Source organism: Octopus bimaculoides, chromosome 13 (genome assembly GCF_001194135.2).
Source record: "Octopus bimaculoides isolate UCB-OBI-ISO-001 chromosome 13, ASM119413v2, whole genome shotgun sequence".
In the NCBI taxonomy this organism is placed as follows: Eukaryota; Metazoa; Mollusca; class Cephalopoda; order Octopoda; family Octopodidae; genus Octopus; species Octopus bimaculoides.
Window position 1 is genome coordinate 32,916,082 of NC_068993.1, and position 14,724 is coordinate 32,930,805.

At 35.8% G+C, this 14,724-nt stretch overlaps 2 protein-coding genes across 12 annotated transcripts in view; both read left to right on the forward strand.

The window, feature by feature from the left end:
- Positions 1 to 981, forward strand: part of LOC106872059 (mitochondrial ornithine transporter 1) — an 89,315-nt gene extending 88,334 nt beyond the window's left edge. For all 11 annotated transcript variants that reach the window (XM_052972420.1, XM_052972421.1, XM_052972418.1 and 8 more), the window contains one exon: positions 441 to 981. In XM_052972420.1, coding sequence (XP_052828380.1) covers positions 441 to 571 — 131 coding nt within the window. In that variant the 3' untranslated portion in view covers positions 572 to 981. The remainder of the gene's footprint in view (positions 1 to 440) is intronic.
- A 1,440-nt stretch (positions 982 to 2,421) lies between these two features.
- Positions 2,422 to 2,763, forward strand: LOC106872056 (uncharacterized). Its single transcript, XM_014918902.1, has one exon. The coding sequence runs from the start codon at positions 2,422 to 2,424 to the stop codon at positions 2,761 to 2,763; it is 342 nt and encodes a 113-aa protein (XP_014774388.1).
- Positions 2,764 to 14,724: the final 11,961 nt, after the last annotated feature.

Below are 14,724 nucleotides of genomic sequence, written 5' to 3' on the forward strand. Positions count from 1 at the left end.
TAAATATATATATATATATATATATATATATATATAATGTATTATATATTATCTATGGTTATGCATGTGTTTATATTTGCACTTTATGAAAGTCTCAAGCTGCAAACAGCGATGTTGTCATTTCTGGTGTCAATAAATCATCTACTTGCTTCATGCCTTTGAAGACAGGTGAAATTAAGAGATCCCTCTCTTTAAAAACAAGTAAAGGTTAGCAACAGGAAAGGTATCTGGCTATGAAACAATACCTCAATAATGTGTATTTGTCTAACCCATAGTAGCATGGAAAATGGACATAAAATGAATTAGTCATAAAATGATTTAAGTGAATTAGAATCTCCTATACTTTCTGAATCTCTTATACTTTCCTTATCACTCTCATCATAAATGTTATAGAGAATGTAATGAGTTAATAAATATTACTAATTCTTTTTCTTTTATAGGAGTTGCAGCACTATACAAAGGTTTGGGGCCAACATTATTACGGACATTTCCCTCCACTGGAGGCCTGTTCCTCACAGTTGAGTTGACCAAGAAATACATGGGTCTCACTGCCGATTATTTCCATTTGTGATAATCCTTGTAACTCTGCTAAATTGTAGTTCACTGAATACACTGCAAGACCTAAAAAAACAAAAAGCATTGTAAACATGTTTTTGATCTGAAAGCTAAACAATATATTCATGAATGAACCAAAGAAGGATCCCATAGGTGTTCACTCGATTTGCTAGAAATAGCAGCTAAATTTCTCTTAAATCACTATCTACCATAAAAATAATAGTAAATACACAATGGCTGGAGAAAAGTTGGGATGGTCACAACTGGAACACTTTTAAATCATAAATTTGCTCCATCAGAGCTAAACAATAACAACAACATTTATGGGATTTTTTCCAATAAAGAGATGATTATTTTTGTTTACAACATATCTGTAAAATAAAATTGAATATATGGAGATTTTAATAAAAGCTGTTTATAAATGGAGTTTTTTAAATTACTTTTTTATATTTTCATTGCCATGGCTGGTAATAGTGAGACATGTTTTTATTGAGTCCAAAATATATATATAATCATTAATGGCTCATTGGATCACCATGTTTAGACTAAGCCAATAAGGGAACTGCTAGGTCACTACTCAGTCTGCTAGAAATAACTATATCTCCCTTAAATCACACTCTATTTTCTTAAACAATTGAAGAACACAAAGGATAGTGTTATATCCTTATGGAGAAATGAATACACTACAACAGTGTAATCAGTACATATTGTAAAGCTGAGTTTGTGAGTGTGTGTGTGTGTGTGTGTTGCATATATAGAAATCCACACCTTACAAGACAGCGATTTGGGAGTTGCACCAATGGATTCCTCATGGTCAAAAATGCCTGGAATCAGCCATTTATTTTTTTTTTTTCTTCCTTCCTAACAGGTGAATTTTTGCATTAAAAATAATTTTAAACCATAACTTCTAACAATTTTTAAGTCGGAGCATGAGTTAAGTCCCCTTCTAGCGACGGTGTAAAGACAGACAGACAGAGAGAAAGACAGCAGATTTTTTAAATTTCATCTTTTCAGTGAGTGATACACAATATAAACGATATTCTCTGTTTCTCCACAACTAATTTCTAAATTTGCTGAATCCGTTGCTCTACTCATAGCGAGTAGACACGCTCCTTCGCAAACGATCAGCTATTATTTTGTAGACAATGTTACGAAACTGTTCATGTTTGGTTTTTATTCTTCTTGTGAACATCATTTCTGTGGGAGACTTCCCTGAATTTGTATTTGGAATAGAAGTCACTCTGTATATTCTTAAGAAATTTGACAGTGCTTCATCATGACTTAATTCATTCGCTTTTTTTAATGCTCTCTTAAAGGTGTCCACAAATCTTGTTCCCTGCCCGTTTGACCTCAGGTGGTGGGGTGGAGTGAAAATATTCTTTATCGCATGCCTTTTACAGAAGTTTTTGAATCCACACCCAGAGAACTGTGTTCCATTGTCTGAAGTCCAGTCCCTTGTCTGATCGAATTTTTCATCAACTCTGTCTGTGAAATGATGAAGACCATACTAAACTCTTATACCCTACCAAAGTGCAGTGGCTGTCAAAAGGAAACTGTTTTATGATAATCATATCTCTCTTTGAAGATACTCCACTATCCTCTTCATTGATGGCTGCAAGGTGTGATATCTTTTTCTTTGTGATATATTCACAAAATTAAATGATTTGAATAAGTTATTGCAAGGAAGCAGAAACACTCTCATTGACTGTAAATCATTTATCACTACCTTCATTTCGAAATTGGTGTTGTATAACACTTTCAAAACATCAATTCCATCAATTTCCACAACTTGATTCTTTGAAAGATGAATTAGTTGATGAAGATTTAATTACATATTGCAACTATTTACAATCATTGCATGATAACATGGTGGAGCAATTTCAAGATGTTGTTGCGCAGAATATTCCAAATTGGTATAGCAATCCACTTGAGGTCAATGCAGCCAATAGCGAGGATGATGTTCTCTACGAATTGATAGAATTACAAAATGACAATGACGCCACAATGCGATATCGCCGTAATGGCAAAGAAGGTTCGTGGTACCATCAGAGTATATTGAATTCCTACCCCAGTCTGTGGAAACATCAGAAATTACTTTTGCTTGCCTTCCCTACTTCATGCCTGGTTGAATTTGGTTTTAACCATGTTGGAACTTTATTTTCCCATAAAAGAATTGGACTGGATGTAATGCAACGAGGAGACTTGTGACTAAAGTTGACAAGTTTGAAACCGAATGTATCTGCACCAGACACATGGTTCTCATTAAAAAGTTTTATTCTTTTCCTTTATAATACAATCACTAATTATTTTTGCATCGGTAGTTCTGATCAATGGTTCATTTGGGGAAAATGAAAATCAGTGTAAAAGAAAGTGCAAGTTTCCAGAAGTTAATTTGTCTGAAAAATATAGAGTTAACATTAGAATTTTATTGACACTAATGGTAAAACTAAACCCACAATAAGGAATTTGTAAACAACCTCATATTTAGTACAAACAGCACTAACAGGGCAACGAGTCTACGATATAGTGTGTCGAACGATACAGATGGGGGCTTGAGGATTTTGTGTTGGAGTTTTTTTTACACAGGTGGGTGATGGAGCATTTTTTGGCCGATAGGTAGGTGATATTGCAATTTGGCGTGAAAAGTTGGGGAAACACTGGTCCATGGTCTGTTTGCAATAAAAAAAACTTCTGTCATGCAGAAACCTGTGAAATTTTTTAACTGCAAAAATAATTGCTGGGGCCTCTTTTTCAATTTGACTATATCTCTTCTCTGCTGCTATTAGCGAGCGTGAAACATGAATCACTGGTTTTGTACTTCCATTTTCGTATTTATGAAGCAGAACTGCACCTAATCCATGCTTGGAAGCATCAGATGCTACAATGATGTCTATTTTGGGATCATAATGTGCTTACAACAAGCTTGATATTAGAATTTTTTTTATTTCTTCAAAAGTTTTCTAGCATTTAGTGGACCAATTCTATTTTACTCCTGTTTTTAATAAGTCGTTCAATGGAGCTTTTAACTTGTGCATTTTAGGAATGTAGCTTTGACAATAGTTTGCCAACCCAAGAATTGCTTGTAAAGTTGGTATATTTGTCACCACAGGCATATTCCTTATTGCGTCTGTAATTATTGTTATTTTTTCAGAGAGATCTTGTCTTCTCTTTTCCTTTCATGTACTGTGTATGGAAATTGTGAGGCACTCGGCAAGTGCTAATCACTTTTCCTACATGTCTGCCCGCAACGAGTCAAGACATCTACCACTTTTATCAATTATTTGCCCTAACTACTTAATTTAGGGGAGAAAGAATTCACATTTTTCTTCACTCAAAATGAACCCAAAAACTTTAATTTTCTTAAACACATGTAGTGACGTCATTTTGAGGGTCTTCAGCACGCATGTGCAGGGTTGGAATCGTGCAGAAAACTAACAGCAGCAGAGTTCTCTGGTATCTCAGACTCGAGACGCAGCCCCTGAACTAGGCAGACGTGTTCTCAGCAGCTCTCTGTTCGCCTCTGCTGCTGACCGTTATTTGACCAGCTCCATTGTAGCTGGACTAGTGTGAAGAATGCCTTCACAAAGTATGATTGACTCTGACTTAGCTGCTTCCACACCAGACCTGGCTACTGATTGTCCCGAGGTGTACATTTTTGTACATACAGAATAAAAGGATTGTTTTTATGTTCGAATGTTTCCTTGTTCTGCTAATTTTCCTCAAACATTGTTGTAAGGAATTGTGTGGGACCCTTCCAGTGCCAACCAATATTTATCATCTTACACACAGCTTTTATGTGTTCCACATGCTGTTTGCAAGAATTACTCTTGATCAAAATTCCGTCCAAGTACGGGATTGCAAATTCATAATCAGATAACATAGTATCCATGATTTGCTGAAATATTGCTGGTGACACTTTTAATCCAAAAGGTAATCATGTGTATCTGTACAATCTTCTGTGTGTATTTATTGTCAAATACTTTGAGCATTTTTCATTTACTTTTATCTGTAAAGACACTTCAGATAGATCTAATTTGGAAAAAACATTTTTTCACCATTTTACTTTGAAAAAATGTCCTCTGAAGTCAGAAGTGGATGGTGGTATGTTTTTAAGCAGTTGTTCAATCTTGCAGAGAAATTGGCATACAGCCTAATCTTATTATTATTATTTTTTAATACATACCATGGGTATTGCCCACTTCATGTAATCCATCTTTTTGATGACTCCACTCTTTTTGAGTCTGTCCAACTCTTCATTTACGGTTTCAATTGCCGTGAACGGTACTTTTCTGTTTGCTGTAAATACAGGTACGGCGTTTTCACCTACTTCCGTTTTTCTACATAGACCTAAATCCTTTGAATAACACTTGCAGCAACATGTTTTTCAAATTTTTCTTCAGTTCTTCCGAAGACTTGTTTTTAACGGGACAACCATTTATGTTATTGCAGTAAAGATTTATGGGGAGGTGCTATAAATAAATAGCTCTAACCAATCTGTGCTGAACAGATTGATTGTATTGTCCACAACGAATAATTTTGCTTTGCATGTCTTTCCTACATGTTTTGCCCATGAACTGTAATTTATCACCTATTACACCCCACGCTATTTTCGTTGTTTTACGTAATCTCGGTTTACCAATTTTTTTCCAAGTTTCCACATTTATAATCGAGATGTCACTACCTGTGCCTAACTGTAATTTGGTATTCACGTCATTTATTTTTATGTGCATGGATTTTCTTGTTTTTCCATCACAATAACTCCACTGAAAACACCTTAGAACTTTTTGTATTTGAACCTCTTAGTCTTGTTCTACAATGAGAACTCATGTGTCCCAGCTTCTGACAACTATAGCACTTTTTGTTTTCAAAGACAATCTTTTTGTAGTGTAGGCTTCCACAACCATAACACAGATTGGAGCCTGGCACTTTTTTTTTTATGCATCCCGGGACAACACATTTGAATTTTTGCAGAGTCTTTATCTTGTAATTTTTTCACATCATGTTTAAATTTACCATAGTCTGACATTCTTCTATGATTGTCTGTAGAGATAAATCCTGGTTCGCTTGCTCCATTTTCGAGAGAATCCTTGCTTGAATTTCTCTATCTTCAGGTGCTGTAAGTCCTTGCATGAAGATAAGTGATTTGAACATATCCTGAGTGAGATACCGGAGTTTGAAATTTTCACACGTACGGTTGACTACACTGGTGTAGGTGATAAAATCATCCTCTTCATTTTTTGTCAAGTTCCAACACTCCATTCTGGTGTTGAATAATGAACTTCTATCACAAAAAATTTTTGAAAGCAGTTCCATGGGTTCTTGGAAACCAATCTCACTCAACTTTTTGGGCAGAATAAAGTTAAAGTAACGCTCAGGTTTGGAAAGAGCTACCTTGCGTAGTAAAAGCCTTACTTTCTGCTCTTCCAACCATGACTTGCACTCGTTAAAAATTTCCTTGTATCTTCTATAATACCTGGATTATACATAAATTCAGAAATTGTGTTAGTCATGCCATCTGATGTAAACAAGCTTACTGGATTTTTGGACTTTGCTGACTGTAATTCAATTAATTGCTGTTGTTGTTGTAGTATTTGTTTTTGCAACTCCTGTAGTTGTTCCTGTTGCTTCTCTTGAAGCTGTACTACTGCAGCCAATAGGTTTTTCCATGACGCAGAAATTGTCAAATAACCAATATGAGTTTCAAACGATCCTCGTCGCCAGATGTTATATCCTTATAAACAAATACACTGCAACAGTGTAATAACAATATAATCAAAGCAAACGGCAATAACTACATGGAACGTAATCTCTTCAGAACCAACAATCCAACACGCTAACTCAAATTGTGAACTTTGAACTATCAACACATGAACTGTGGAGCAAGCACGAACTTTTTCTTTATTTGCCACACTGGGCATAACGAAGAGGGGACAGTACACAGATAGACAAAACTTAGAGAACTTGTGTTTTCCTTTTTTTTAAAATTCCAATTAAAAATTGATTTCGATTTAAAATTAATAAAATTATAAATAAATATTTACACATATCACGTGAAAGTTACCTGGGCTCATAGGCCTACCACCGTTGACTAACGTTTCCCTCTATTCTGGTTGGATGGTTGAGCTTAGCCGGCTCCATTCATCCTCAACTTTCTTTCCACAATCTGCCATCTTTTACGAAACATGCTATTGCATTGACCATGACAGAGAAAACTGAGTAGAGAATCTGTATCAAATTTTGCCAAAAACTTGGCAATACCTGCGCAGAGGCCTACGCAAAGTTTTCAAAAAGTTTTCATTGTTCTCGACACAATCAAGGAAATTTTGTGCAACTGAAACCCGAGTGTCTTTTTGGTCAGCTGAAAGCAGTTTTGGCTCAAACTTGGCAGACATGAGCCTCATACCCTGATCTTCAGTGATAATGGACTGAACTGAACAGTAACTGATCTGCACATTCTCTGATAACTCATGGCTGGTGATTCGACAATTTTCCCCTCACTGTTGCATGCACATCTGTGATGTTTATCTCAGTTCTGCTGGTTGCAGGTCTCCCGGAATGTTTGTCAATATCGACATTTTTTTGGCCATCTTGGAAATGTCCGAACCACTCATACACTTGTGTGTGGCTCATACACTCCTCTCCATACACTTTCTGAAGCTTTGCATAGACCTTTGTCATGGTCAATGTGATGATCAAATGCTGCACACCTTTCCAAACACTGCTGTAAACAGCGGAAGTGAGCTAGAATGTTAAAACTTAGTGTGCATGCACAACAGAGTTTAAGGTCAATTTTTGCCAAACGGCTTTACTCTGTGTGCCTTAGCTTCATTACTATGGCAACAGTCCGGATACTTATTGATCAGACCTGAATATCTAATACATAACCCAATGTAATTTTAGATGGTAGTGCATGAATTGAGAAAATTATGGTTGCTATTTCTAGTAGATTGATCAATTGTGTAGAAGCTCTTTTGAATGCCTATATTGTTTGGTGATATCCACAGTGGAGGTGGTTTTGGTTAAAGCATGAGAGTTGCTCTTATAGACTTGACCACAATGGAGGTGGACTTGGTCAAAACGTGACAGTTACTGTTTTTCCTTTTACTGTAGTTATCACATTGTAACCAATTTTATATGAAATGAAGACATTTTTTAAAATTGAATCTATTAATTTCTCTCTATCTGTATTTATTTTGTGTTTGTGTGTGTGTATTAAAAGAATGTTGTTTAAAATGGATTTTTTTTTCCTTTGAGCTTGCACTTATGTTAAACACTCTTTCAGATGTAGGGCTACAAGTAATCTATAGAATCCCACTTCTTTTTACTATATTTCAGTAACAATACTGAGGTAAACATAGGATCTTATTTAAATATTGAACCTTAAGTGAAACAACTGGCTGTATCAACAATAGAATCTCTTTCACACACAAAACTGTAAACCTTGAACCATTGAAGGAGCTTCTATGTGGTTGCTGAACCAGCAATAAACAACAACTAAGTCTCATGAATTATACATAGATTGAAACAAGTAAAAGATAATGCATAAATAAATGGACTGTCGCTACAGAACCAAAAACAAAGTTAAATAAGCTAGTCTTCAATACTCTGTGTCTAGATAAAAAAAAATGGAAGGTCACAACTGATTTCTTTTATAGCTAAATTTTCTTTTTAAACATACCCTGTACAAATGAAAAAAAAATTTTACTCAACCCAAGTAAACTAGAGCAACCAGAGTTATGTACCTTGGTCAGGAACAAAATCATCTACCTATAATATAAAAGCTATCATAATTGTCATAAAGCTGTAAATGTTAACTGCTATATTAAATCTTACGGATATATTCATAGGTAAATAAATAAATATATCAAAATATATATCAGAAGAGGATGCATATGCACACCTTGTAAGAAATAAAGTGTTTCTAATTTTTTTTTTTTCACATTTAGTGTTTGGTTTGCAGAAATATTTTGACAAGACTACATTATCCCATCATTACACATACAATGTGCATACAAGTATTTATGTGTGTGTGTGTGTTTTAAATTTTGTTTGTAAACTGATCATCAGGATGACAATTAACTTTGATGCACTGCAATTTTGGTTTGTTTCAGATCAGGGTATGTCTAATGCCTTCTTCCTGCAACAGACAACAAGAGAATTCTTAGCTCAGAGTAATCCACATAATACACTATCTATTGATCTGAAGGAGGTCTCTGACAGGGTACCATGCTCTATAGTCTGGTAGTCTTTTAGAAAACAAAGTGTTGATGAATGGCTTATAAGAGTGGTGCATGTTATTAGCAACACAAGGATTAACCATGAGTTCTATGAGGAATTTACAGTTTAAGTTGTTCTTTGAAGCTCTGTTCTCAGCCCACCACTATCAATTATAGTTCTTCAGCTCACAAGAGAGGAATTTATGATCAGATGTCTGTAGGAACTGTAATATGCAGTAGGCTTAGTTATTATAACTGAATCTGTGGAAGATTTAGAGAAGAAATTCCAGGCAAAACTTTGAGCCAAGAGGCCTCAGAGCAAGCTTAGCAAATACTGAAGTTTTAATAAGTAAGAACGAGGACTGAACCCTGCTGCATTCAGAGAAAAGGGTGAAGTTGGTGTGCAGAGGAATGGCAGTAATTACAATTTGGTGTACATAATGTAAACTACAGGTGCACATCAGAAGTAGTGGGATCCCAGACAAGTTGACAGAGAAATAAAACGTTATATATAGCAGATGCACAGGTGTACTTAGTAGTTAGAACACTAGTAACATAAATTCTTTAAAATTCTTAGGTCTGTATCTCTCAAAGTTATGTTTTGTGTGTGTGTGCATACACACATGTTTGAGAGAGATTCTCTCTCTAAAACAGTTTTTGTTTTTTGCTTTATCTGATGTTTCGTTACAATTAAAGTGCAGGAGTTGTCTATGAATTATATGTATGGATTCTGTGATTTTGGGAAAAATTATTTAAGTGCCTTGTGACAAAATAGGCTTAATAACCACTAGCCTAGGTGAGCAAATCAGTAGTAGAGGAAGGTAACCTGAACATATCAGAGTTAATAAGAACAGAGTGGAAAATGCTCAGGAAGCTATTAACTTCACTGGCAACAAAGAGATTCTCTTTTTGAATCAAAGACAAATTGTATGATATTTGTGTGTGTTGTGTTGTTGCTGCATGAGAATAAAACATGGGGCTTGATGTGGAGAATGTGCAAAGGCTGGAAAACAAGTATGTTCCACTGGGTATGTAATGTTAGTGTATGTGAATTGATAAGGCCCTAGTGGATTTAAGAGTGGGTTTAAGAGGATTCAGCAGAACAGTGCAAGAGAGAAGATAGCACTGGTATGAACATCTTATGCACATGGATGATGACAATTAAGAGAAGAAGTGACAGGAGATCCAAGCAGAAGACCAAGGAAGAAAACATAAGCAAAAATGGTGAAAGCTGATTTTAGGATGCTAAAGAACATAACAAATTGTGAAATGCCTACTTTTTCTTGCAGGATTGAGTTAGATGGGTTGTCACAATCTGAACCAGTTCTTATTTGGAAATGTTGCCCTCTTAGATTGGGAATCACATCTCATTCACTCATTTCATTTTGCAGCCTGATTTTTATGAGTGGCTGTCCTTCCTATCATCAACCACGTTACAAAGTGTACTGGATACATCTTATAATGGCATCAATACCACAGAAGTTGCCTTGTTCACAGAAAGACCAAGGAATTCTCTCTGCATTACACTATATCCACTTGTTCATTCACTAGCATCAAAAAGTTTGTCTCATCCCTCAGAAGACCAAAGTGCGTTCCTTCATCTCCAAGTTGTCTCTGTACATTTATTTCACATCCAATAACATATCTAGATACATCACCAGAGTAATCTGTGAATGGTCTACAGAGATACCTTTCCCTACATTAGGCTTTATTTCAATACTTATAGGCCAACACATTCAGCTTGTTGCCAGCCAGAGGACTGGTGGTTATTGACCAGGAAGTTCTTAGTGACAGTAAAAACCACTGGGTATAGAAGCTGCTTCTGACATATTTCTATGTTTACATTAAACAATGCAAGCTGTCACTTTTCAGTCACACTACAGTGATTAACTATTTTCAAATGGGATGGTCTTGCACTGAATACCTTTGATCATAAATATTAGCAAAGGGGACTGAGGAAAAATAGCTCAACACAGCATTTTGGTGCTGCATAAAGGTTCCCATGCTTGAACCATGTTTAAAACGCCCAGCACACTCTGCAAAGAGGTTTGTGTTAGGAAGGGCATCCAATCCATCCATCGAAACCATACCAGCATGGAGAACAGAGTTAATAAGAGAATTTCAAGTCAAAGATTAGTAGTGTTTTGTTGTGTATAGAGAATTTCATGTCCTGTAGGTTGATAGTGGGAGCAAAGTATTGTTTGACGCCAAAAGAAACTGACACTATTAATATCAAAAGAGTTGGTTTTATTTGTTTTCTGTATTACCAGAGTGACACATTACAGAATTTAAATAAAAGAGAGAGGGGTGAAGAAAGGAGAAAAGACAGATCTCTATGAATATTTAGATAGTGGTAAAGATGAATTCTTATAGATGATGCTTGGATGCCCTTTCTGTTGCCAATATTTGATAGCTGGATAAGGCGGCAAGCTGGTAGAAACATTAACACACCAGGCAAAATGCTTAGCAGTATTTCATCTGTCTTTACATTCTGAGTTCACATTCCGCCGAGGTCAACATTGCCTTTCATCCTTTTGGGGGTGATAAATTTAAATTATGTACCCCCTCCCCAAAAAATTTTGGACCTTGTGCCTAGAGTAGAAAAGAATATTTGATACCTGCATGCTATTTCTGTTGCCAAACTTACACGCACAAAGAAATCAGATTGAACATTACCACATTTTGAAGATAGATAGCCTATCTAGGTTAGCCAAGTCGAACTAGTTGTCTAGTTGGTTAATTAATAAGGGACTCTCCTTAGTTCCAAGTTATCTTTGTATCTGTGAATTAGCAACTTCTTCCTCTGGCTCAGAAGCATTCCACTTTGGCATTTAGCATTTTCGTTACCCAACAAATTTCATGTTTGATTTGTATTCAACCAGCACTAACACCTTTTCTTAACCCTTTAAGTCCCAGAGTAATTAAATTTCTGAATATTTTAGATTTTTACAGATGATTGAAAATAGGTTAAAATGAAATAAATAATTATTAAAACTCCTTTACTTCAAATAGAAATATTCGGTGTCCTATAAATAGGACACTGAGACAATGTGATATAGCTTATTTAATGTTCTCATTTAGTGTCCTATTTTTAGGACAGTGGGACTTAATGGGTTAATATACACAGTCAGCTGATACTTTTACTGACCAGTCACTCTTTCATCTCTCGTGTTGTTTTGAGAGCAATATTTTGTTTTAGATTCATTTATATTTTAGTACATTGGCATAGAAGAGTTCCTGTAGACAGCTAGTCTTAAACTCTTCTGTTGAGACCAGGAGAATAGGGGATTGGGTTAGAATTAGGTCAAAATCCTATCTGGGTCTCACCTTGCAGACATCTCTGTACATATTTACACAGCTCTTACAAACTATCTACACAAGTTTTTTTTAGTAATCAGACTATAGAGTGTAGTACACTGTTGAAGACCTTCTCCAAATCAGTGAATGCTTAGTGTAATGGGTTGCACTTTACTAAGAACAACTCCTGTAGTCATTGGTACTCCAAGCTCCATCTCATCTTAGCTAATTTTCTTCTTAATTAGTTGTGCTATATTCTTTTTGTTAGTGGTCCATCTGTTTGATGTTCCTCTTATTTTCTTTCTCTCTTAGTGAACCGCTTTTGCCCTTGTAGCAGTTAATGATGATACTGCTATACCAGTAGTTTGAAATGGCCCCTTTCTATATAACTTGATTGCCTACATCAGTGGTTCTCAACCATTTTTTGCCTATGGATCCCTTTGATCCCAATTTTACTCAGATGGACTCTCAGTCATTTGATGTTTAAAATCCCACTATACTTTGTATTCTTTTACTTGTTTCAGTTATTTGACCACAGCCATGCTGGAGCACTGCCTTAGGCAAACAAATCAACCACTGGACTTATTTTTAAAGCCTGATATTTATTCTATCAGTCTCTTTTACTGAACTGCTAAGTTACAGGGATGTAAACACATTAACACCAGTTGTCAGTGAAAGGTGGACAAACACACACACATATATATATAACTAATTTTTTTAAATGGAGGAAAAAAGACCAAAAAAACAATGCGAGGATGTAGTACATGCAAAGTATTAATGAGACGCTCAAAGAAGGAAAGAAAGAGTGGTTGTTTTATGTTTCAAGCATAGTTCTTCTTTGGAAACAGGAGACAGGAAAGTCCAAAAGAAAAGGAAGAGGGAGAAAAAAATCACCAACATTCCATGTGTAGTTACATTTTTGAAATGACTGGAAATAGATGGATAAAGAGAATATGCTTTCTGGGACAGGAGAGTGTAATAACTGGCTTCTCTCAGTTTCCATCTGCCAAATCCACTCACATGGCTTTGGTTGACCTAAGGCTATAGTAGAAGACACTTGTCCAAGGTGCCATGCAGTGGGACTGAATCATGTGGTTGGGAAGCAAGCTTCTTACCACACAGCCATGCCTGTGCCTATGTTGTATTGTAGAAGTAAAATTAATTTGTTATTATTTTTAACAACAAAATCTTATATGGATCCCAGTTGAGAACCACTGGTCTACATGATGATTAGTATATGTCCTATTTCATCAGATAGTTTCACCATTACATTGGTTATCCTTGAGGCCCAACTGCTTTCTTGCATTTGTACCCCTATGCCTATCTCAATTGCATAGCAGTTACTTGGAATAGTCCTTCCTTCTCCCATTTATTCTCCTCTAAGTAACACTTCCATACCTCCTTCTTATTATTATTGGTGAGACTTAATATTCATAACCATCTATTTAATCGATTCCTTACCAAGTATGAGGCCTCTCTGACTTGCATGTTCATAGTTGATGATAAAAAGGTTGGCTTGTTTCTTGAAGTTAGTTTTGCAAATGGTTTGGTCATATGCATCACAAAACTCCAAGAATCTTGAACCATCTTTATTCCAAGTACCATAACCCTAACCTCCATATACACTGGAATAACCAGCATAAGGTAGCTCAACATACCCATTAAAGTTCCCAGTCATAACAAACTCAGTCTTTTATCCTAGTTTGCAAGGTCTCATAGAAATGGCCCTTTTAACAAATCATCTTGATTGTGGTGCATGTAGAGACCCCTGTTCCCGATATCTTACCTCTGACTAGTCTTAATCATTCAGTCACATACTTTAATTACTTTATCCATTCATTATGAAACCAATAATAAATTTACTTTACCAACTCCTGCACTGTTACTCACCCAGGAGAATTTTTGCCTATGTTCCTGGTCTGTGAGCTCCTTGGGACAGGCACCCCCACCATCTTATCTCTTGTACACAGCACTCATTTACTTCCACTCTAAAAGCCTTACAATCTCTGAAGAGAGGTAGCAACTACCAAGTTTTGCACCTGATAAGGTAAGGAGAGTTACCTAAAAGAAAATAAGCTTTGAAACTTGACTTCTACTATTTCACAAGAGCTAAATCTTCTTGCCTCCAATTGTGAAACAAAATTTTAAATTCCCTTAATATAAATCCATTTTGGTAAGAATTACAACAGTAAAAAAGAACCTGTTAAATAGTTTGATTAACATCGTGTTAGAAAATAAAAGATCTGAATTCCAATGCAGTCTTACTGTTTACAATAATTACAGCCAAATCTAGGGTGTTTTATATGAATATTAAAACCGAGTACAATACTTTTATTAGACCTGGAAGGATTAAAAGGATGTTGACTTCGGCAAGATCTGAACTCTGAACTAAATACTGTATTTTGTCCAATGCTTTAATGATTCTACCAATTCATTGCCCAAGGTTTGGGATGGATGGCTACACACACACACACAATCTAGAATCTGGGGAGTCTAGGTTCTGTCCATGTTGGCAAAGGTAAAATCCATTTTTTATGTACCATGCGCACACACACACACACACACATCGTGTGTGCAGGAAAAAGGGCACATAAAAATGACCAGAAAATACGACTGATTGTAAAACGTAGAAGTAGAGAGAGAGTGAGAGAGAGAG

Bases quoted from the DNA above. Each gene is read 5' to 3' on its own strand.
- LOC106872056 (XM_014918902.1), top strand. From the start codon at position 2,422: ATGGTGGAGCAATTTCAAGATGTTGTTGCGCAGAATATTCCAAATTGG.